At 42.3% G+C, this 25,247-nt stretch overlaps 1 protein-coding gene across 1 annotated transcript in view; it reads left to right on the top strand.

Moving 5' to 3' along the window:
- The window catches only part of CAP2 (cyclase associated actin cytoskeleton regulatory protein 2), a 57,120-nt gene that overhangs the window by 30,960 nt on the left and 913 nt on the right, over positions 1-25,247 (top strand). Inside the window, exons 5-12 of the mRNA XM_048507797.1 lie at positions 4,541-4,684; positions 4,893-4,978; positions 7,997-8,102; positions 15,304-15,505; positions 18,220-18,395; positions 20,347-20,470; positions 21,354-21,436; positions 22,849-22,989. Coding sequence (XP_048363754.1) covers positions 4,541-4,684; positions 4,893-4,978; positions 7,997-8,102; positions 15,304-15,505; positions 18,220-18,395; positions 20,347-20,470; positions 21,354-21,436; positions 22,849-22,989 — 1,062 coding nt within the window. The remainder of the gene's footprint in view (positions 1-4,540; positions 4,685-4,892; positions 4,979-7,996; positions 8,103-15,303; positions 15,506-18,219; positions 18,396-20,346; positions 20,471-21,353; positions 21,437-22,848; positions 22,990-25,247) is intronic.

A 25,247-nucleotide genomic window follows, 5' to 3' on the forward strand; every position in this document is an offset into this window, starting at 1 on the left:
TTGATATCATTTGTTTCCTTAAAGTAGATAAACCTTTTGTGGCTTTTTGACTATTAGAAGGGTCAACTAAAGAGGAAACAAAAGCAACAGACTTGTATTCTTCTTTTTATTTACAGATCATGAATTTCCATGTTTTCTGTGGTACAAATGCAGGATCCGTGTCCAGCAAATCACAAAAATCACCCTCTCAGTTTCATTTTGTTCAGACTAGCTTTTTTGCCAGCAGTGTTTATGTTTCTTCCCTCCTGAAGCTCTTTATTCGCTGCATATGCAGAAATAGCAAGAGCAAAGACAGTCATTCCAGCTGGCATGCCAATCCTGCATCAACTACAATAAATTACTTTCCAGGGCGAATGTTCTGTTACTTTTTATGGTCATGTTCTATATTTGTATGTGAAGTGGAAACGATCACATGACAAAGCCATAAACTGATATTACGGCTTATGTATAGCAGCTAGTTGCTGCTGCCTGCAGAATCTGCTCTTTGGAAAGCTGTGATGGTTTTCTAAAATTCAGCCTCTTACTAGAAATTGATTTCTGATGCTTTGCATCCAGCATTAAAATTACAAAATTACCATAAATTGTTTAGATTTCAGAGTCACAAGTGAGAGCATTGGAAGCTTACAGTATGGTGGATGCTCCAATGTAAGAAATTAAATAACTCCATTTAGAATGCAAGGTCATACCAAGTGAAGTATAATTATTTTGCCGCTGATTCCAGGATAGGTTGGATTGTATCTATCAATTTCTTCAATCATTTTCTAAAAATCTGTCATGTTGATTTGTGTGATTTATTATTTTTTCCAGCTTTAAAATGGTAGAAGATACTACTTTTTGAAAATATGGTAGAAAATATGGATAGGATAATACTCTGTATTGTCGAAGGACTTTCACAGCCAGAATTAACTGGCTATTGTGGATTTTTCGAGCTGTGTGGCAGTAGTCTGATATGTTTTAGCTCCTAATTTTTTTCCTGCATTTATGGCTGGCGTCTTCACAGGCATGTCACAGGGAGAAACACATCTTACCATGATATGCTTCTGAAGATGTCAGCCATAGACACGGGTGAAATGTTAGAAGCTAAAACTACCAGACCACAGCCCAGTGGCGAAGCTACAAGGTGGCGAGGGTGTGTGCTGTGTACCGGGCGCCCACCTGGAGGCATGGAAAATCGCCCCCAGGCCCCTCCCCCTTTCCCCCATGGTGCCCCCCACCCCCCTTTGCACACTTATCTTAGTTCCTTTCCTTTCTCGAGAACTTTTTCAGGCTGCAAAAAGGCCTGTTCGCAGTAAAAACGGTCTGAGGAACTACAGTTCCCAGGAGACCTTGGGTCTCACAAGGTATCCTGGGAAGTATAGTTCCCATCAGGCCTTTTTTACTGTGAACAGGCCTTTTTGCAACCTGAAAAAGTTCTAGAAAAAGGAAAGGAACTAAAGTAAGTGTGGGAAGGGGGAACGCCACGGGGGCGGGGTGCCATGGCGGGGCGCCGCGGGGGGCGGAAAATATAGAATGCGCACCGGGCGCAGTTTGGCCCAGCTACGCCTCTGCCACAGCCCCACAGCCTGAAAAACCCACAATATCCAGATAATACCCCTCTTTGTAATATTTAATATTTTTGTCCTGGAGTTGGCATTTTATATTTTAAAAAATTCTGTGAAACTTTGGATTACAGAAATATCAACAGAACCAGAATTACTGCTAATTACAGAACAGGATCCGCCTTAGACCTGTCACATATACGATAAGCATGTAACTTAAGAGATGTTAAAGTGCTTAACCAGCTTCCCACTCACTGTTGCCATAGTGCAAATCCTGATGCGGCATCGATATCCTGACAATTGTACAGACATTTGGAAGGAGAGGAAGGGCATCATGGGATGGTGGGGGAGGGGGGAACTGCAGAGAGCCTGTTTTTTCTCTCCCTAATTTCAGCTGATTCCCCGTGTGCTGCATAAATCCACTGAATGGATTACATAATTACACATTTTATGAGAGATCTGTGATCAGATTTCCTGACTGATTTTTTTAATGATATAAAGGGAGGCACCAAGCATGGTTGGAGGGGGTTTAACCTTTCTCATCTGCACCTTTTCCAGTAAAACATACGTATGTCCTCATGTTGTAGGGGGGAATGGAAGGTAAAATGTGAGTGCTTGTCTTTTTTCTTTCCTAAGCTAATACCATGATTTCTGTAAGAAAAATACCTTGTCTGATACCATGATTTCTATCAGTAAAACTGCATACAGGGAAGAGATGAATTATTCCTCCCTTGTACTGCACGGCCAATCCAATTCCACTCTCTCAGTGCCTGCTCCTTCAACATTCAAAAATGGTAGATCTGATAACATGGATCTTCTGTATCATAAAAACCTTTTAAAACTGGTCCCAAGTTTTTCCAGTCATTGGCAGGGTATGTTTGGGATTTTTAAATTGTTAAATAATGAATGAATAGCGTGCACCCTTAAGAGGCTTAAAGCAATTGGACCGAAAACAACACGTGACGCACGTATGCTGCTCAGTGGCTTCTATATATTTAGTATATTTTACAATCTAATTTATCATACAATATACATAAAATTCAGTACTCAATTAATATTCTATAATACAAACAGAGTTTGGTCACAGAAGTGATGAATAAGTTTATACTTTGAGAACAATATTTCGGAAATATATCCATATCCTTGGAATAACTGACAGATAAAAACTGCGGAAGGAACAGAGAACAACTACAGAGACTGTATCCTTGTGATCACGAACTGAATGAATTCAGCGAAATGAACGGACATCGCTGATACTCTCCCAAAGGGGTTACCTGTAATGAAAACGAAAAAGTATTATAGAATATTAATTATTGAATTTTATGTATATTATATGATAAATTAGATTGTAAAATATACTAAATATATAGAAGCCACTGAGCAGCATACGTACGTCACGTGTTGTTTTCGGTCCAATTGCTGTAAGATTTTTAAATTGTCTTGATTCTAGATTAAATTGTCTTGATTCTAGATTAAATTATCTTGATTCTAGATTTAATTTAGAATGCAAACCATCCTCCTGACAAGATGATATGTATCAGTATAAGATATTCTCCCATTTTATGTCGTTTAGGTTTCCTCTATAACTCTTCTGTAGCTTTGGCTTGGAAGTTAGCTTACTACCTCACAATTCTCACCTTAAGCCGAATTTCTCTTTGTTGTTTCTTCACCTACACTCAGTTTAATTCTGTGAGACATGCCATTGAATAAAACTGGGCAGATAATCAGCAACTTTAGAAATTACTAGGGCAATATGAGAGATGGCCTTTATATTTGACACCGAATTTCCAAAATTCTTCCGTTAAAAGCCAAACTGAAGACCAAACTAGACACAACGCTGGGAACTCTGCGAATGGATCCTGCACTTTTTGTAGAGTTAAAAATCAGGTTGGGGGGCTGAATCCAGATTTGGCCTGAGTCATGTGGTGGGTTGGGGAGGGGGGCTCAGACATGCTATTTACCCCACAGGGCAAAAACAGTTCTAGGGTCGTTTTCCCACGTCTTCTGCACGCTACTGCCGCCAAGTAGCGCGGGGTCCCCCAGCACTCCCCACTACAGGGCGGCTGACAACGCCTTAACCAGCCCCTCGACGCTGCTGCTGTACCACGTGCTGCCCCTCGTGGCGATGATGTCATTCCCTGGCTCCATCAAAACGGGCGCGGTTTTGATGACCCCACGCTCTCCAGCCCGGGCTGCCAGCCAAGAAATGAGTCGGCTTGGCAGCTGAGAGTAAGCGCGCAGCAGCAGGGTAATAGGTGTTCGAGGTAGTTGCGGAAACGACCTAAGAGGTATGAATTGAGCTTAGGAAAACAGCCCAAGGGAGATCCCCCTGTGCCATGGCAATGGCCCCAGCCTTTTCTTTTGCTGCTGTTAAGCTGAAAAAAAGGAAGGAGATCTGTTGATGGATCGCCTGATGGATGTCCAGTTTGTACAGTTGCCAACCTCCAGGTGATGGCTGCAGACTTGCTTATTGCAACTGATCTCCAGGCAACAATTCCCCTGGAGAAAATGGCTGCTTGGGAAGAAGATAGACTCTACGGCAGTGGTGGTAAACCTATGGCACTCCAGATGTTCATGGACTACAATTCCCATCAGCCCCTGCCAGCATGGCCACCACGGCTCTATGGCATTGTATCTCATTGTAGTTCCTCTCCTTCCCAAACCCTGCCCTTCACAGACTCCACCCCAACATCTACAGGTACTTCCCAACCTGGGGCTGTCAACTGTACTAATTTGTCACTGACATTGTGATAAAACATGCTACCTTGCCAGGTAAATGGCAGCCCGTATTAGATGTGAACCTTCTGATGGCAGAAAGCAAATCACAAACAGGTAACTAACGAATAGGAACTGGAGAGCATATGCAGCTATTCAGAATACACTACAGAATTTCTACATGCACAAAGACTTCTGGGTGCACTTTGTTTAGTCTTTTTCTCTGTTGGTCAAGCCCGTTTCTGTTCTGCCAACATTAACAATGGGGTTTTTTTTTAACACTGCAGAGTGAAGTGTCCATTCTTCTAAAGCCAATATCGGATAAGATTCAGGAAATTCAAACGTTCCGAGAGAGGAACCGCGGAAGTAAAATGTTTAATCATCTGTCTGCTGTTAGTGAAAGTGTACCAGCTCTCGGGTGGATAACAGTGGTGAGTTTCAAGCTTTGGAACTGGACTTTAAAAAACTTGTTTCTCTGTTTTGTACGCGACCAAGAATAAGTTAGAATAATTTTTTCCTCACCATTTAAATTCTTTTATTTCTACAATCTGAAATTCAGTGGAAGATTTACCTTATGATTGTATCCCCTCTCTCTCTCTTTTAAAATTTGCTGCTGGAATATTTACTCTGTGGTCTCAGGCTCCTAAACCAGGGCCATATGTCAAGGAGATGAATGATGCTGCTACCTTTTATACTAACAGGGTGTTAAAAGACTACAAACACAGGTAAGCCACACAACAAAATTAGCTACTTATTTCTAGTGATATGTTTCATCAAGATCTAAACTAAGAACATCATTGCAAATCCATTACAAAATCAATTTTGTATGTTTAACACACTGGATAATATAACCAATGTTGTTCTAATTACTAATAACAAAATATTAATTTATTAGAATCCAGGGGGATTTTAGGTGAATTTAAATTTCAAAGGGACAGCGTGTTATATTTGGTCACTTTTATTTTTAAAGATCTGGTGAGCACCGAGAGTTGGGTGTCAATGTATCCCATAAATTAAAAATAAATAAAAATGCGTGAATTCATGATTCAGATAGCTGGTCTAGCAAGGTCAGTATTACCTACTCTGATTGGCAGCGGTTCTTTTGAATCCCGGATGGAGGTCTTTTTGTCATCCACCACATGATCCTTTGATTCCAGACTCCTCCACATGATGTTATGGCTCAGCCTAGTCTGACTGAGGACCCCTGGGAGGAAGACTCAGATGGAGAGGCGGGGACAGTTTTAGTTCCTGATTCCCAGGTTTATACTGCCTGTAAACACAGGGCCTGAGCAGTCAGTAGTTCCTGCAGGACCAGGTCCAGAGGTTCAGACAGAGCATTCAGGCTGGGATTCACAGCCAGGTCCTAGTTCTGAGATTCCCCAGCCAGGGTCCAGCTCTGAGACTCTTCAGTCTCTTGATACTAAGCCAGAGGGGACCCTGTCACCTTCCTCTCGGTCTCTCCAGAGCTGCTAGGAGGAGACTGCGTGCTAGTTTACAGCAAAGGGAGACGCAGCAGCATCTTAGCAGTTATGGGGGCCAGATGGATTACACAGTGCAAAGTCTTTGCAGGAGCCAGGACCAGAGGTGGGATCCAGCAAGGTTCTCACAGGTTCCTAGAGTAGGTTTTCCTAATTATTTGTGTTATTGTGCCGAGAGGGGGTTACTAATTGGTGATGATTTTTGCCACGTGGATTTTTTTGGCCTTAGTTACACCCCTCCTCTCAGCAGTAGCGTCCGCAGAACTTGAAGCAGTCTAGCAGGAGGTGCACCGGCGTGCGTGGCAGCCTGCGCCTGCGTGCATTTGTTTCCCACCCAAGGACCGGCGCAGTGGCTGCGTCCTTGCCACAGCCCCACCCAGGAATGCCCCAACCCCGGAATGCCCGGCCACGCCCCCGTCGTGCCCCGCCCAGCCCCATTGGCACCACGCCACAGTTTGAATCCCACCACCAGCTTAGAGGAACCTGTTACTAAAATTTTTTGGATCCCACCTCACTGAACCAAACTAAAGTAACCCAGTTGCAAGAGGTTATTGCACTACTAGTGAATGGGAGGCTGGCTATAAAAGAGAGGTTGCGGCTGAGCTAGCTTGTGGCAGCAACCTTGTGGTTCAGTCTGCAGGTCACTGTTTCTGCTTCTAGCCTTGCCTTGGTGTCAGGCTCTGTGTATCCATTAAATGGCTGAACCCACTAAGAACTGTGTCCATGCCGTCTGTTGGTTCCTGAGGGCTTGTCTACAACATATGATCAGCAGACACTTATCTGGTGAACCGGATTCCCCCCCCCCCCCCCCCACCACCTCACACATAAAGCTTGATAGGTGACCTTGGGCTAGTCACAGTTCCTTCAGAATTCTCTCAGCCCCACCTACCTCACAAGGTGTTTGCTGCAGGGAGCGTAAGGGGAGGTGATTGTAAGTAATTCTGAAACTCCTTAAATGTAGAGAAAAGCAGGGCATAAAAACCAACTCTTCTTTTGCCTCGAGATGGCCTTCTGCATGCAAGGATCTTGACCACTGAGCCAGGACTCATAAGTTACAGCCTACTGTGTGGGGTTCTTAGGAAGACTAATACATTCTAGAAATGTGAACTCACTGCAGTTATGCCCGGTTGCTTTCAATAGGAGAGATTACTTTCAGTGGGGAGTACGTGCAGAGGTGGGATCCAGCAGGTTCTCACCAGTTCCCGAGAGTGGGTTACTAATTATTTGTGTGTGCCGAGAGGGGGTTACTAATTGGGTCTGCTTTTCCGTTAGAAATTCCATTGTGGGTCCAAAAAATCGCATAAAGTCCTGTTGTTTCCTAAGTGCTCTTGGCTGGTGGTGAGCGAAGGTAGAAAACGGGATAATTCTCCCTGTTGGGCTGTTTTAAAAACATGTTTTAGAAATATGGTAAGGTTCCTTGTTTAAGGAAAGTATCCTTCTTTTGATTTCTAGAAACAAAATTAAGTATTTGAAAGTATTAAGTATTTGACAGGCAGTCAATTAGAGGAGAAGTAGATGTTTCTGTTGGAAGTAGACAATAGGACTTGCTATATGGACAGAAAGATACCAGCTGGAAATTAGGAACTTTTTTTTTACAGTAAGAGTTTTTTACAGTAACAGAGAAATTATTAATGCCCCGCCCCTGGAATGCTCCATAGCCATGCTTCCATCGTGCCCCGCCCAACCCCACTGGCGTTACGCCACTGTTTGAATCCCACCACCATGGGAACCTGTTACTAAAATTTTTGGATCCCACCGCTGAGTACGTGCTTAAATTTGGACTTTAAACTGCTCAACTTTAAACTGTTCTGATCCATATTAAGTAAAATTTTGCTCCTCATGCCCAATGACAATCTCTCAATCATTATTCAATAAGGGGCTTATCATGTTCGTAAAGTGCATTCCAGAAACAGCATGGACAGTTACAACGAATGCAGAAAGAAAAGGGAGCGGTAGAGAAGTTAATAGTGGTAAAATGCTACGATTTGACTTGATGGGAAAATGAGATTTCCTGCAAGAGAAATCGTCTAGAAGAAAGCCTGTCTGAGGCTAACAGTTTGCTCGGGAAGGCTGAAATTCTGAAGCCACGTGTATCCTTAATACATCATTACATTTCCTATGGCAAATTATATTGTGAGTTGCTTTGCAAATCTGTGTATATGTGTTTTAAACCATCAAAGTCCATCTTAAAGTTGTCGTGGCTTTTAATGGTCAGTTTGCACCCTCAAATATACAATCTATGTAAAAATATTTTCAATGTTACAGTGACTTGCGTCATGTTGATTGGGTGAAGTCGTACTTGAATATCTGGACAGAGCTTCAAGCATACATCAAAGAATATCACACCACTGGGCTTACCTGGAGTAGTACTGTGAGTTATTATTTACCTTTTCATCCACCGGAACACAAATCATAACACGCAAACAGAGTCTCTCCCCACATCTAGGCTGGCCTGGGCCCCTGGGCTCAATTATTAGCATTAAACTTAAGACCTAGTTTTGGGGAAGCAGGTGTAGGAAATAACCCTCGTTAAAAGAAGCTGTTGCTAAACCCTATTGATTGATTTTTTCATGCGGCGAGAACTAGAAAGCGCGATCCTTTACCTGGGAGTAAGCTTGGTTGCTAGCAATGGGGCTTGCTTCTGAGTAAACCCTCCTAAGTTGTGATTCACCAGTTAGAAGAGTTGCATGGTTGCTTCAAAGCAAAGCCACCGACTACCACCAAGCTTACTCCCGAGTAATGCATGCCTTGGAGCCAACTGTTTTTTCTAAACTAAAACCTCAGTATTCAGGTTAAATTGCCATGTTGGCACTTTGCGATAAATAAGTGGGTTTTGGGTTGCAATTTGGACACTCGGTCTCGAAAAGGTTCGCTATCACTGATCTATATCAAGATCATAGTTGTACTTTAATTTGGTGCAAAGTTACAAAGCCTTATAACAATGGTTCTCAACCTGGGGGTTGGGACCCCTTTGGGGGTCGAACGACCCTTTCACAGGGGTCGCCTAAGACTCTTTGCATCAGTGTTCTCCATCTGTAAAATGGATAAATGTTAGGGTTAGGGGTCACCACAACATGAGGAACTGTATTAAAGGGTCGCAGCATTAGGAAGGTTGAGAACCACTGCCTTATAAACTGCCCTTGATATGGATGATCCCAGAAGTCATGAGGGCTTCTTTCCACAAAATACAGCATTTTAACGCTGTTGGTTCAGTACTAACGGGAGATATAATCTGTTATGAAATGAATCGTTCAGAAATGTCATCTCAATCTATCTGCAGCTTAGCAATGACATTTATTTCGATAGAATAACATTGTGGTGATGAAGAACGCAGAATCTGAAAATGTCACTGTATTCAGACTTTGTGCTATAGAATCTGCCATGCGTGGTAGAATTAATCACAGCAGGGACCCCCTCACAAACCCAGACCACAGGGTTGGCTCCTCAATCTAAACACTGGGGCTAAAAGCAACAAGCACTGATGTACAGACAGCATGGTAAATCCTGAACAGGTGATAAATGGCAGTAGCTTTTTTTTTTAAAGGCTTCAAATAAACTGATAAATAATCCAGCCAACAGCCAGAAAATGGGATGGATTGTTTTCCAGCTGTTTAACCTTGTAACTTACATATCTTTGGGCAGCAGGAATGCTTGCCGACAGGTGGTTTAAACGTTGTAGTTAACAGCGGCGACATTAGTGTTCATTTACAGAAGAAACACCTTAACAAAAGATCTATGTCTGTGTCATCGTCCACCTGTTCCTGAAGACTGTTACATGATCTTTTGAGCTTCCCAGTCCTCGTCTTTCTGTGTGCATGTGTGTCAAGAGAACAATATGGGCCACTGTAATCATATCAAATATGTAACAAGGACTCGAAGAGTTTGGAGTACTTGTGTCCTTTTAACGGGAGAACGTGAATTTCTCCTTTGAGACTCCCACTAAGTGGTTGTTTTGGGGGGGTGTGGAGGAAGGATTTTCAGTTCATTAGTAGCATTGTTCACTTCCCCTGTCACCTCATTCACAGCTCAAATATCTATATGTTGATTATACATTAGGCTGACCAGCCGTCCCGCTTTTGGCGAGACCGGCCCGCCTTTGGACAATTTGTCCCGCGTCCCGCGGGTTCAACAAATTGTCCCGATTGTCGAGGTTGACTGCTGCACTGCCTTGGCAGGGCGCTAAGGACAGTGCGGCAGCCAATCTTACTCCCGGCTCGTCAGGATGCGCCGCGAGCTTCTGGGGCTTTCGGCCAGGTTTGCCGCTCTGTCACAGGGCGGCAAACGGCAAGCCCCAGAAGCCCGTGCGCTCCTGCGGCTGCACAAACGGCGAGCCCCAGAAGCCCGTGCTCGCGGCTGCAATCTGGGGCGGCAAACGGCGAGCCCCAGAAGCCAGTGCGCTGCTGCAACCGCGCGCACGCGCACACCGCCACTGCCTCCTTGTCCCGGATCACAAAGGTGACCATCTGGTCACCTTATTATACATGCATTTGCTAATTATAACTTCCTGTCATCGGAGATAATGCTGGAATTTAGTTTATTGCCAACAACATTATTATTTGAAGCTTAGGAACATTGGGCAGACGGTTTAAACAAATAAACCTCATGCCTATGGATTTTTTTCCCCCTCAAGTGTAATATTCCTTGTTACACTCTTTAAAAATATGTTTTTGGCAAAAATAAAAGTAGTAGTGAATAACAGTCATGGGTATACTTACGTTATTCTTCCCAATAACCCTATGTGGTAGGTCCTTAATATCTTATTTTGCAGAAAGGGAATTGGCAAAACAGCATTTTCACGTGGCCACCCAGAATTGCTTCATGGCTAGGTTGGAAGCTGAATCCAAGTTGGAGTCCGGCATTGTACACTGAAACATTTGGTTGAAAAGCAGCCACAGCTGTAGGCATGAATCACTCGTTTTTACAATTGAATGATGTAAACTGTTAACAGTGCTTGGGAAACTCTTATCGAATATCCTTGCTTTTACTATAACTGTAATTGTGGTCATAGACCAGCAGTATGAAAACGATACGTAGAGACAATATCAAACATCGAACAGCCAATCATAAAAACAAAAGAATTACAAGGACAGCAGCAATACAAGGAATACGCATGCAAATAATTATTACCCCTTTTCAAAATGAGGAACATGCACACTTATTTGTCGCGAGACTACCTTTTTTATATACAGAAGAATAAAATTTTGCCACAGCATTTGAAATATTCGGCTCCATATCCTCCAGCAAAATTCTGGTCAAAAACACTCTGTATCAGGTGTATGGCTGAAAATCCACCTAAACCCACTAGGCTTATTACCGTACTCCAGTTTCTTTTGGCTGTACCCTATCCATCTTGATCAGTGTTTCCCAACCTTTTCGAGGTCAGGGTACCCTTGACCTCACTCTTCATATCTCACGGTACCCCTGCCGCCACCCTTCACCTTCCCCTCCCATTGCCCTTGCTTGCCACACACCCCACCTTCCCCTCCCAGGGTGAAGGGAAGCACTGGGGGTGGTGGTGGCTGCTGACTTTGTGGCAGGCCCTGCCCCATGGGCCAGCTCCATGTCCTTGCTGGCGCCGGTGGGAGACACCACAAAAATGAGTGGGGCGGTAGTGTTGCCGCGGTACCCCTGGGACATGCTCACGGCACCCCAGGGTACCAGGGAACCCTGGTTGAGAATGGCTGAACTTGATGCATGAGGGTAATTCAAAAGCTCATTGGATATCATTCTTTTCAATGTCTGTATTTTTTCCAAGCTTAATCTGACTGGTATAGACAACTGAGGATGGGAATTGCGTGTGTTTGTGTGTGTGTGGGCTGATAGGACAAGAAAAGGTGACTGAGAAAGGTAGTTGAGAAACACCTTTCGCAGTCTGAACCTCTAAAGAGACACTGTCAGTCAGAGCAAACAGTACTGAGATAGGTGGTCCAGTGGTTTGTTCAGTATAAGCCACCTTCATATATTCATCTGCATTTGCCATAGGTCAAGGTGAGCACAGGTGTAGGATCCGAAGCTACGCAACTGCCAACATACTTCCTTCTTAACCTGATCTGCTTCAGGTGGGAACAGGAGCCCAGAAGGAAAGCATTTATTCTGCAAAGTGTCACTTGTGCTTCTTCAAAACTTAGAAGACCGGCTCAGCTTCATTCCAAAGCCAGACATTTTATAGTTTACTAGAGATCAAGGCAGGATTTACTGCCCATTAGGTACAGATAAAGTTAATCTAATACATTTGCTATATATTTTTCTCCAATAAAGCCCCCAAACAGTGTATTTAATAACAAAATATAATGTGTTTCTTTGAAAATATAGTCATCCTTTTTGAGTATTCTTAGGCCATTAATACTGATTCGATTATTTTCCTTTTAATTATTTTCCTTGCAAATAATTCCACTGTTGTAACAGTGGATCTTATTTGCAAATGAGAATGACCACCAAAAGATACTTGAGGCACAAATATTTTCATACCTCACTTGACTAAATGTATGGTAATGAAAACAGCTGCTCCTAAGAGAGGCAGCTGACATAAACCTCAAAGACAGACGTAACCATTTGTTCTTGTTAAATAGCTTGTAGCTTGCTTTTAATAAAGATCGATTGTTTGCAACATCTGCTCACACTTCGTGTAAAAACTTGTTTGCAGTAGCAAAGGTTTTGAGCACCTGTTGGTTTAAGAATGGATGAACTTTTGAGAACTTTCAGCATGAACGGTGCTTTAAAAAAAGATTTGCATCTGGTACTTTCCCCTGTAAAGACTTGAGTCGGTTTCTTTAATATCAGAATAAAAATTAGTCTCATTAGAAAATTAACTCAGCAGTGATTTCTTTTGGTTAAAAGGAAAACCAATTTCTGGGTGTAGCTTCTTTTCCCCGAATCCTGATGAAACTCAGGATCCTCCCCTGCCAAATTTTGGGGTGAATGGGGAAAGTATCCCCACTTTTACAGGCAGTTAAAAGTCACATTTGTAGGGTAAGGGCAAGGACTTGGTGTTGGAATGAGATTTTATTTCCTTCTCCAAGAAACTAAATCCTGACCCCTACAATCCCATATTCTACTGCATTTTCAGTATTTTTGTTCCAGCTCAGCTGATGTTTGGTATCAGATTATGGCTAGAAGAAAATATGCTTCTGATCACAGAAAGCCGTGAGGTAAAGCAAAAAGGAAGCAGGGTTAGCTGTGCCCTTTCCTGAATTGTCCAGTTTTGTTTAAATATGTATATTCCACCTCCCACCTAACACATGAAGAAATAGATCTGTGTATGATCAAGTCTTTTGTGGCTGCTTTAAAAACAGTAATGATTTATTTATTTATTTATTTTATATATCAGATTTAATATACCGCCCCATCCCCAAAGGGCTCTGGGCGGTGTGCAACCAATAAAACAATCATATTAAATTATAAATCACACAAAACAAAACATTTCGGAATACAGTTAAAAACCAAATAACAAACCAGCTCCAACCTCCCAATCCCAAACGAGCATTGATGCCTAACATAAACAAATAACCCATTGGCCAAGTGTTAAATATAATGTGGACGAGCCCCCAAGGTGGAATGTGAGGCGCGGGGGACAGCACCTTCAACAGCTGACCTCCCCAAAGGCCCGGTGGAACAACTCCGTCTTGCAGGCCCTGTGGAACTGTTCCAGGTCCTGCAGGGCCCGGATGCCTGGGGTGGGGGTGGGGAGAGTGTTCCACCAGATTGGGCCAGCTATATCATGGAGGGGCCCGGGACCACCAGCAAATTGGCCTCTGCCGAACAGGGACATCTGGGGACTGGAGTGTCCCCAGACACAGCCCTCCACTCCTCTACCAGAGTTCTTCTCTGTTCCTCCATAAGACATGACTGATGGTACTATTTCAGTGAGATTCATCAAGTTGATTGATTTACCCTTGTTTTAAATGGTGCTAAGGATTAAGATATTTTTTATTAATTTTATGGGGGTTTATGTTATTTTTTGTTATGAGTTCATTGTAAGCTGCCCCGAGCTTGCTTGTGAAAGGGCAGCCTGGAAAGCTAATAATAAAATCAAATCTGCTCAACGATTCCCTTGAGTCTATCCAGTTGTAAATTGTTATCTGAACCATCGAAATGGCAATTATTTATCAAATTTATTAGCCACTTGTCAAAATTTCAGAGCAGTGTACCAAAGATAACATTAATAAATCATTTTAAAAACTGAAACAGTGTTAAAATGATAAGTTTGGATAAAAGGTGGGTCCAACCATTCATCCGGGGTTGACATCATGAACCTAACGAGGTGCAAAAGTCTGCTCAGAAAACAGTTAAAAGCTTGGTAAACAGAAATGTCTACATTTGTATAATTGCTAGTGGCAATTTTTAAGTCACTACTACCATTACAACTGGTTATTTTATTTGAAAGGCATGTAGCGTTTCTGATTTTGAGATTTCATTTGCCTTGTAGGTAAAGATATGTTAACAAATATTTTATCTCTTCGACCATGAAAGTCTTATTTGATGCTGACAGCATTACTTTCTTGAATGACAGAGGCCATGAAGACAGAGTCCTTCCTTAACCACCATAAGCAGACAGTTCATGGCATTAGGAGGTGCCGCAAGTTGCACTGGGCTAAGGCAACAATATCACTGCATAAAAATTACCCTGTAAAGCAAAATGACATTGATGTATCCAAATTCAGAGGTGGGATCCAGCAGGTTCTCACAGGTTCCTGAGAGTAGGTTACTAATTATTTGTGTGTGCCTAGAGGTTACTAATTGGTGATTTTGCCACGTGATTTTTGCCTTAGTGACGCCCCTCCTCTCAGCAGTAGCACACAGAACTCGAAGCAGTCTAGCAGGAGGTGCACCGGCGTGCGTGGCAGCCTGCACCTGCGCGCATTCATTTCCCGCCCAAGGACCGGCGCAGCGGCTGCATCCTTGCCGCAGCCCCGCCCAGGAATGCCTCACCCCCAGAATGCCCAGCCACGCCCCTGTTGTGCCCCACCCAGCCCCATTGGCGCTATGCCACAGTTTGAATCCCACCACCATGGGAACCTGTTACTAAAATGTTTGGATCCCACCACTGTCCAAATTTATAGTTCTGAGGACCTTTCAGATGCCTGCATCATCACCAGGTCACTCATAATTCAATGTACTAATGGAATACATTTTTATTTTGTAATTGCATCATTGTAAGTATACAAGAAGGGAGGGAAGGAAGCATGCTACAGCCCAGTCTCATCACATGTAGGAAGCTAGGCAGGATCAGCATGTGGAAGGGAGACTCTGCAGAGGAAGGCAATGGCAAACCACTGCTGCTTCTCACTTGCCTTGAAAGCCCCTTGCTGCTGTCGCCATAAGTCAATTGTGACTAGATGGCACTATACACACACTCAAGTATATAAAACAGCACCCCCATGACCATTTTTCTCCGGGCACTTCCATCGCATGTGCAGATCTGTTTTACTGTTACATTTTTATCAATGGGAAATCTTTGATCTAGTTTAAATTGTGTCCTGTACAGCATAAGGTGGAAGCTGTCTTTTAAATGTATGAAGCACACATGCATTTGTGACATTGTTTCTATGCCCCCTTCCCCGTCTCTCTCACAGGGCCCACTTGCCTCAGCAGCCTCTCTGCTATCTACCCGAGTAAGCAGCCAAGGTCCTCCTCCTCCACCCCCTCCTCCACCCCCTCCTCCTCCACCACCGGGGCCGCCTCCTGTCTTTGACACTGAAAAGGCAAAAGATGATACCACCACAACTCGCTCAGCCCTGTTTGCCCAGTTGAACCAAGGAGAAGCAATCACTAAAGGTGTGAAGAGATATATATATATATTGACCATTTATGCATGCAGTATTTATCTCATAGCTGTTTGCTTCACTGTGGGGGGTTTTACGGTCTTTTGTTTACACCTAGAATTTACTTCCTGCGAAGTGTCCCTAGCCCAGCAGATCTGCGATTTTGCCTGCCCACCACTTCCTTGTTGTTTCCATGCAGTCTCCATTTGGAGAGGTTGCCTGCCACCTTTTTTTGTGCCATCTTTGGTCTAGGGCAGTGTTTCCCAACCTTTTCGAGGTCAGGGTACCCTTGACCTCACTCTTCATATCTCACGGTACCCCTGCCGCCACCCTCCACCTTCCCCTCCCATTGCCCCTGCTTGCCACACCCCCACCTTCCCCTCCCAGGGTGAAGGGAAGCACTGGGGGTGGTGGTGGCTGCTGACTTTGTGGCAGGCCCTGCCCCATGGGCCAGCTCCATGTCCTTGCTGGCGCTGGTGGGAGACACCACAAAAATGAGGGGCGGTAGTGTTGCCGCAGTACCCCTGGGACATGCTCACGGCACCGCAGGGTACCACGGTACCCTGGTTGAGAATGGCTGGTCTAGGGTTACTTTGCTATACCATTTCAATTTCATGTCAATTTCACAAGGTCTATCACTGGAGCAATAGATCTTCAGCATTAAAAAATTTTTAAAAAAGAAAGCCCTTCTGATAATTTTGAAATAGTGGCTTGAAGAGTGGGAGAAACTGCAGGGGAAAGCAGGGAGGAGTGATAAAACCTGAAGAAATTTTAACCTGATCTCCTTTGCTGTCCCTGCAAAGGGAGAGAAAAAGTCACACTTTAACAGCTTTTCGAAACCTCAGGGATTCTTGGATCTGACAGCACGACGAGTTTCAAAGAGGGAAACATGCACAACCGAGAATCAAACCTGAAGGGAATGTAAGCTCAATGTGAAGGAGACCACAAGTGTGTTAATGGCCATTAACTCCCATACTAATCTATGACAAAATGTGTAAAACAGAAGATGTCTAAAATTCATTCGTGTTTCTCACTCAATGTTCAGATAAGCTTACATGAAATTCTTAATCATATTAGAAGGTTTTTGTTAAAATCGGGTTATTTATTTTTCATTTGTTTAGGCTTATGATCATAGGCTTTGTTATTTTCTTTCTCAGATCAGACATCCTTACTTCTCTGGATACTTTGCCTAACTTCAACTAAGTGCACCAGAAGCATAATCCACACACTCACAGTGATAATCTAAAACAGTGATTCTCCAGCATCTGGGCAGAACCTGCTCAATTACAGTTAACTACCTATTTAGAGCCTATACCCGTGGTGGCGAACCTTTGGCACTCCAGATGTTATGTACTACAATTCCCATCAGCCCCTGGCAGCATGGCCAATTGACCATGCTGGCAGGGGCTGATGGGAATTGTAGTCCATAACATCTGGAGTGCCAAAGGTTCACCACCACGGGCCTATACCCCATGGCTGTGGTGACCTGAAGAAATCTTACCGTATATACTCGAGTATAAGTCGACTTTTTAAGCACATTTTTAATGCTGAAAAAGCCTCCCTTGGCTTATACTAGAGTATATACGATAATTCCAAGTATTGGGTCAGCTGGGCTGTAGCTGTGGCAATGGAGAAAAGGAGATCACACCAGCTGTGGCAGAAGCATTTCCTTTTGCCTGCATCCAACTCTTTTGAGTATTAAATTCACTCACCATTCCCTTTTGTGTTTTTACGTAAAGCTAGGCTTGTAAATCCTCCAGCTTTGATAAAGCCACAGTCTTTGCAATTAGAGTGGTGCTAGCAAACAGTATCTGCTTCCTTTAAAAACTACCTTGCTTAATGACATTTTTAAAATTCTAGTGAGCCATTTTCGAGGGAGGCCTTGTGAGTACTCACAGTCTTTGGCATGAAGCAGCCTGTTCATCCGGTTCATCCTCTGATCATGAAGATTGCTTTTAGTCCACTTTTCTTACAACCAGTGAGATACCTTCATGAATGTTATTGGTATCTATTGTATTTTTGAAATTTATCAGTAGCTAGTGCATTTCCCACCCTAGACTTATACTCGAGTCAATAAGTTTCCCAGTTTTTTGTGGTAAAATTAGGTGCCTTGACTTATATTCAGGTCGGCTTATACATGAGTATATAGGGCACTTCACACCGCCATTGGGTCTGTTTAGAGGCACTTTGATTTTTTCAGGTCTGCTTGCGGTGTGCTTCACTTTAGCCTTCAGGAAGATTATTTGCTTCAGTCTGGCCTGTAAGAAGTGAAGTTAGGGAGAGAATCCTGATTGCCTTCTATGACTAATTTGATGAACGTTTTGCAGATGAAATCACTTTCACCCACTCCAGCTTAAGATGTGACATTAGATACAGTAGAGGTGATGATTCTGATTTTTGATTAGTACTTTTTAGTTTATGCAATCGGAGAACATTGACGAGATTCTTGCAGATGTGATACGAATATTTAGCACGCACAACCCTTGCCTTTCCTGGTTTCTGAAAGCAGTCAGGGAGGGCATTCCATCATTTCTGGGAAAGAAGAACACACACTCATAAGGTGATAAAATATATACTGTCTTCGCCCCAATCCTGCATGAAATGGCTAGGAAAAATCTGTTTATTTTCAAGATGACATAAGACGTCTTTTTGGTTTTACTGTTAAAAGATTAACATGGCTGTTCTCTTGATTTTGGGCGTCTGTGTGGCTGCTCGTGGTTTTGTTAGGACTTCGCCATGTCTCTGACGACCAGAAGACTCATAAAAATCCCAGGCTTCGCGCCCAAGGAACACAAGTTCGCTCTCCGACAAGAAACCATACTTCAAATCCAGCTGCTCCCAATACACCTCCTCAACAGAGTCACTGTCCTGTGCTAGAACTTGAGGGAAAGAAGTGGAGAGTGGTAAGTTCGGCTCCCCTGTAAATAACATGACGAAGAACACATTGCCAGCCCTTTTCTGGACTAAATAGACTTTTCGTTAGGCATGGCAATATGCCAGACAAAACGGTGCACTAAAGCAACTCACTGCAAATGTATATTCTCAAGGTGAATGCAACCTTTGAGGTTCAAGTGACAGACAACTGGTTTTTCCTTTGAGCAAATATCATTGAGAGCAGGTACAGCTGATCTGCATGAAACACCATTATATTTCATTGGGAGTAAATTTATACGAGAACAAGCAGGGCCCTAATCAGGAATAGGAACGAGATGCAGGTCTGATCTTTTGGTTTATCATGCATTCTGGTATAGTTGATATAGACATAATGTATTGTAATGAAAATGATACTGTGACTTTTTGGGAAGAATGTTTACAATTGCAACAAGCATCATTGGGAAGTTTAAAAATGAATGAACTTTGAAACGAAATCATGCTGTCAGTATAAAATTCAGATGTTGTGGCCTAAGGCTAGCTTTTCAGTACATGCAAAGTTCATCTGGTCCGTGTGCCTGTCCATTGATGGTTTCTTTAACTGGGCACCATCATAAATAGAGAATTAATATCTGAACATGGTTTTCTTGTTAATATTTTCAAATAATTGAACTTCAAAAGCTCAAAAGAAACATTCTTGAAACTAGATTAGAGCCAAACAAATTACAGATTCTGCGACCTTTAGCCTATTGTCCATTATTAAAGCACAACTTTGACTCTAACCACTTGCAATATGAAATTTTGATGGTAGAACTGCAGGTTAAATATTCCTCAGTTTTTTGGTGATCTTTTCGATGAGAAGTATTGCTAATTCATCATGGCCAGCGAGTAATTAATATCATATGTCACTGTCCTAAATATAAACTACTGAGGGAAGCCCTATTAACATCGATTATGAGCAAAGCCCCTCCCAAAGTCTGCATAGTTAAATTACTGAATGGGAATGATCCTGTAATCCTAGGGAAAACAGCCCATTGTTTGTTGCAGGCCATGACACTAGCAGAAATTGACACCACAGGCAATACTCTCTCCTTGTTACAATCATATTCAACATAAATATCTGCAACAAAGGTCATTGAATTAGAATCTGAATTTAATATAATTTTTAAATAATTTTGTGAAACAAATATGATAAATAAATCAAATGTGGTCTATTGCTTATTTCCATCTTTGGTACTCTTGCTTTTTTCAAAGTATGGCTCTTGGGAGTTTATTGTTGTACTTTTTAAGCATCTCATATTATCGTGGACAGAATGCAGGGAAGGTTACACTCCTCTTAGTAAATATGCTGTCCAGTGGAGGAACCCCTATGGGACATAGAACCTAGTGTACATTGGTCTATTCTTCTAATCATAATTCTCCCTATGTCATAACTGAACACCCAAAATATTATCTCTATGACAATGTTTATGCTATGCTACCAAACTGCTTCTGTAAACAAACTGGAATTTTCGACACCACAACTAGATATAGATAGCAACCATAATCCTCCCTAAATCTTGTACTTTGTATCTGTGGCCCTTTCCCCACTTTACTGCATCTTTGACCTCACTCCTCTTTGCTGGCAGTTAAAGCTTTAAAGGCTCAGCTGCGGCATCTCTTGATGGAGCCATCAAAGCGCATGAAGTTTCTTTGAGGAGCGGCCAGGGATACCGCGCCAGGCTTTCGAGGGGGGCGCGAGAGCTGCAGCTGTCAAGGGTTTGGCTGCGCTGTCAGCCGCTTCCTGTAGTGCTGAGAGTGTTTCTGGGGACCCCGTGGCGGCTACTTGGAGTAAAGAGTAGCGCGGGGCTTGAGCTAAGTGGGGAAAGGGCCTGTGTCCATCTGTATTTTACTCTGTTATGCCAAAAAAGATTTTATATTGTACTGAGTAATTAATGTATTGGCTAGTTTGTCATTATTTGTCATTTTTTTTAAAAAAAACAGGAATATCAGGAAAACAAGAATGACCTTTTAATTACTGACACCGAACTCAAGCAAGTTGCTTATATTTTCAAGTGTGACAAATCTACATTACAGATAAAAGGAAAAGTTAATTCCATTATAATTGGTAAGTACATTTCCTCCTAAGGACCTGAGTCTAAATTCAGCAAAGATGCTGACAAGTTATATGTTTTGAAGTGCAATCTGTACTGCTATCAAAATATCTTAAGGATAAAAATATGAACCTTTGTGAAGGAGGTGGTGATGGCCACTAACCTGGATAGCTTTAAAGGGGGCTTGGACCGATTTATGGAGAAGAAGTCGATCTATGGCTCCCAATCTTGATCCTCCTTGACCTGAGATTGCAAATGCCTTAGCAGACCAGGTGCTCGGGTGCAGCAGCAGCAGCAGCAGCAGCAGAAGGCCACTGCTTTCACATCCTGCATGAGAGCTCCCAAAGGCACTTGGTGGGCCACTGCGAGTAGCAGAGTGCTGGACTAGATGGACTCTGGTCTGATCCAGCAGGCTCTTTCTTATGTTGTTCTTGAAGAGGGATAAAGTATAGATAACTGGAGAAGGCAACGGCAAACCACCCCATAAACATAATCTGCCTAGTAAATGTCATAATGTGATATTACCCCATGAGTCAGTAATAAGCACAGGACCTTTATCTTTAATTGCGTTTAGGTGCCAAGTTAAGTTATAAACATTTTTAGTTTTTAAGCATTGATTGATGCTTCTGATGTTTCTATTATTGATGCTTATTGGATTTCATCTGGATTTTAAAATAGTCTTTTATTTTGTTCATTTTTCTCTTTTCGGTTTATTATACGTTACTTTCCTTGTTCTTGATTTTATTCTATGCTGCAGTGTAGATTTTTTGAAATGCTCCAAATAAGTAAATGAAAATTATCCTGTTTAGCCAGATTCATTGATGCATGCTTTCTTAAGTGGCAAACAATGTAATTGAAAAAGTTACGTTATTGATTAATAAACAACTTTCCTCCCAGACAACTGCAAAAAGTTTGGCCTTGTGTTCGACAACGTTGTGGGTATTGTTGAAGTGATCAATTCCAAGGATATTCAGATACAGGTAAACATTCATTCAGAACACTGATACAAAAGATAAAAATCTAAACAAGAAAAGTGTGTTCCACATGCAGTCTGAAAACTGAGAACCAAATTATAAAAAAGGCGCTCAGACCTAGCAAGAATCATTGAGTCCCTAGTTGAGGAATCATTATTGTCCACTACACCTAAGAGCATGTTTGCCAAAGTCAGCTTTATTGGGTCACTATCCCCAGAATCACATGCCACAAACAAAGTGTAGACTCTATGTAAAGAGTAATGTGAAGTAGTGTTCATTAGCAATTTTAGTATTGTGGTTTTATTGTCGTAAGCTGCGCTGAGCCCACTCTGCAGGGAAGGGCAGCCTGCAAGCCCCCCAAATAAACATAAATAAATAAAATTAACGGGAGTTCCTCAGACCAAACCTTACTCACCTGTCATCTCCCAGCTGCATCCCTCAATCTGTAATAGGCGAGCAATAATGCTGGTCTCCCTTACAGGACTGTTGTAATAATTACTGAGATAATGTTTGGCGATTGGTGAGGAAGTGTTACTTAAAGATTAAATACTATTAAGTAAATTCTTCAGTTGCATTTTTATGTCACAAAAAAGCTGTGTTTCTTTCATGATGTCAAAGAACCTTGCTGGGTTGGAAGGGAAGCAGCGCGTCTATAACGTGTTGGCATTCACTCCTTCACCCTCCCCCACATCAGTTCCCAAGAAAGAAATTGCTGCCCACGCTGCAGAGTCTCCTAGTTTAAACTTTGGAGCAATGCACAGGTCAACACTATGTGCTCATCATCCTTCTCATATTAAATATACACGGGCATACACCCCGAGTCCTTCGAGGGAGGGCAGCCAATAAAGCCCAAAAATAAGTAAAAATAAATAAATTTGCTGCTCGTTATAACCTTGCCCAACCTCTGTTCTTTCACAGAGAAGGAAGGTAAGAGAAGAAGGAATGAGCATTGATCCTGACAAACAGTGACTCAGCCGCTCTGTTTTTAAAGCCCCTTCCTTACATTGGTGGAATTGTTGAAAAGAGTTGGCTGTTCTTGTTTTCTGGGAAGTCACTTTGCAATACTCCGGTTTCAGAGACTGACAGGCGAGATTGCTAATAGCTATATCTGGACAGATGACGGGGGTTGCTCTAAACTAGGTCGTATGAGCACTGGATCCTGGCAAAACGAACATGGCCTGTTTTTCTTTGCCACGTGCCTGTGTGCTTGACATCAGTGCTTTATAAAAAAGAAGTGACACCGTTTTATCAAAAATACAGCGCCATTTGTCAAAAAGTTCCTGGCAGACTGGCAATACCTACAGAAACTGCAACATTAGTCAACCGATGGGAGGGGGAGAGAAATTTGTTTGTGGTGTTAATACCTTCTTTAATGTGCACATTTTTATTTGTTATAAACTTGTTCTGATGTCCTGTAGGTACTAGGGAAAGTGCCAACCATTTCAATTAATAAGACTGAAGGCTGCCATATATACCTCAGTGAAGAATCACTAGACTGTGAGATTGTAAGTGCTAAGTCCTCTGAAATGAACATCCTGATCCCTCAAGACGGTGATTATGTAAGTGCAATATTTTTACGTTCTCTGATGCCAGGTGACAAGATGCATATGGGAATCATGCATTATTTCTCTTTTCCATGCACTTTGCAGTACTAAGGGCAGATTCAGCACTGTAGCAGAAGCAGGGTGAGAGCAAGGGTACAAGAACATAAGTAGTGTATATAATCATGATTGTGCTATGCCAGCAATATTGGGACACTAGATACTGGCATAACATTACCCGAAGATTGCTTGATTTAAGATATTTAAGAGGAAAGGAAAAGAGAGATCACAGTCAAAAGATAATTCCCAAGTAATGAACCAAGTAGAAATCCCAAAAAATAGAGGAAGGTGAAGCAACAGAAACAAAACAGGAAGGTCAAAGTAAAAATTAAAGGACACCTTATAGATGGGCAGAGATACCAGCTAAAGAAGGAAAGTCAGCACTTGCCAGTATGCAAGTGATGGGTGGCAGTAAAGGAACAATTACAGGAGCCTACAGGAAATAAAAAAAGAGAAAGAGCAAAACCAGAACCCTGAGAATTCCAACACAAGAAAAATTAAAGCATAAGAACAAAATCAACAAGATCAAAGAAATCATGAAGAGGAAAAAAAGAATATATCAGTAGCATGAAAAGCCGGCGAAAGATCCTAAAGAAAACAGAACAAAGTCCCGATACACCATTTTCTGTTTGTAAAATTTAAAAAATGGATCTGGGAATTCATTCATATTCTTTCCTCAGATTCTAACAGCACAGAATAATAAGGGAGTTGTCTGTTTCTTTCAGAGGCTGAGATCTAAAGTGCTACTTTAGACATGCTTAAGAACATGTACACATATTTAGTGCCCCCCCCCCCCCCCCGGAATTTTTGTCTACAAAATCTCTTGAATACTGTCATTACCTTATCATTGTTGACTGGGTAAGGGGAAGATCTGCTTTTGTAGGGTTCACAGGATCCTGCCCAAGAAGATGAAACTGCTGTCATTATTTGAAATAATCCACTTTGTAAAAGGGTATACCTTAATTCAGCAATCACACACACACACAAAGCCTTTATTGGAATCATACAGTAAAACAATTTGTAACCAAAAACGTTTTACAACCAGAATAACATAGTTACAACTCAAATAACCATCATTTAATATAAAAATCTCCCTTAGCAGATGTGCCAATAATATCCAACAGAAACTTGGCAACTAATTCAGAAAAATCCTGATTTGATCCATCCAGGAAATACTTTCATCCCTTTGGATCATCTGTCATATCTACATTAAAAGATGTAAACAATGGTTGATACTTATACCTTAAGCATTCCCTATTTGGACAGTGAAACATGATATGCTCTAGTGTTTCTACTTGTATGCTGTTGCAAGGGCATAATCTTTCGATCTTTGGTATTTTTTGGAATCGACCCTCGAGTAGAGCAGATGGCAAAATATTGAATCTTGCTAAAGAGAATGCACGTCTCAATCTAAAATTAATCATATAAAGTAAATAATGAGACATACAACCCTTTGCTTCAACTAGTGAGCAAATTCAGCAATCTATTTATGCAAGGATAGGTGCTGAGCATAGCCATTTCCCATGCATATAGGAGTAAGGAAATGAAAATGAGAGGAGTTTCCTAAAGAGTAAAAAGAATAAGGGAGAAAAATGGCAAGAAATAAGGGGGAAATGCTAAACACAGCCATTTCTGCCCTCGGAAGCCAACTTCTGCAAAATTAAGAGGAAGCTTGTCTAATAACAGTGAAATATTTGAGCTACTTTCTATCCAAGATAATATGCAAATATTATATGGTTTCTCCCAGAGGTGGGATCCAGCAGGTTCTCACAGGTTCCCGAGAGTAGGTTACTAATTATTTGTGTGTGCCGAAAGGGGGTTACTAATTGGTGATTTTGCCATGTGATTTTTGCCTTAGTTACGCCCTCCTCACAGCTGTAGCGTGTAGAACTTGAAGCAGTCTAGCAGGAGGTGCACCGGCATGCGTGGCAGCCTGTGCCTGTGTGCATTCGTTTCCCGCCCAAGGACCGGTGCAGCGGCTGCATCCTTGCCACAGCCCTGCCCCCGGAATGCCCGGCCACGCCCCCACCGTGCCCGCCCAGCCCCATTGGCGTTATGCTACAGTTTGAATCCCACCACCATGGGAACCTGTTATTAAAAATTTTGGATCCCACCACTGGTTTCTCCATGAAGAGACTGTCTTAGTTATTTATAATTCAGGTGTGCCTGTGTTATACAAGCTGTATTAGCTGGACTGCATCAGTTTTCTCAATATA

The sequence above is a fragment of the Sphaerodactylus townsendi genome, linkage group LG09, assembly GCF_021028975.2.
Source record: "Sphaerodactylus townsendi isolate TG3544 linkage group LG09, MPM_Stown_v2.3, whole genome shotgun sequence".
Lineage (NCBI taxonomy): Eukaryota > Metazoa > Chordata > Lepidosauria > Squamata > Sphaerodactylidae > Sphaerodactylus > Sphaerodactylus townsendi.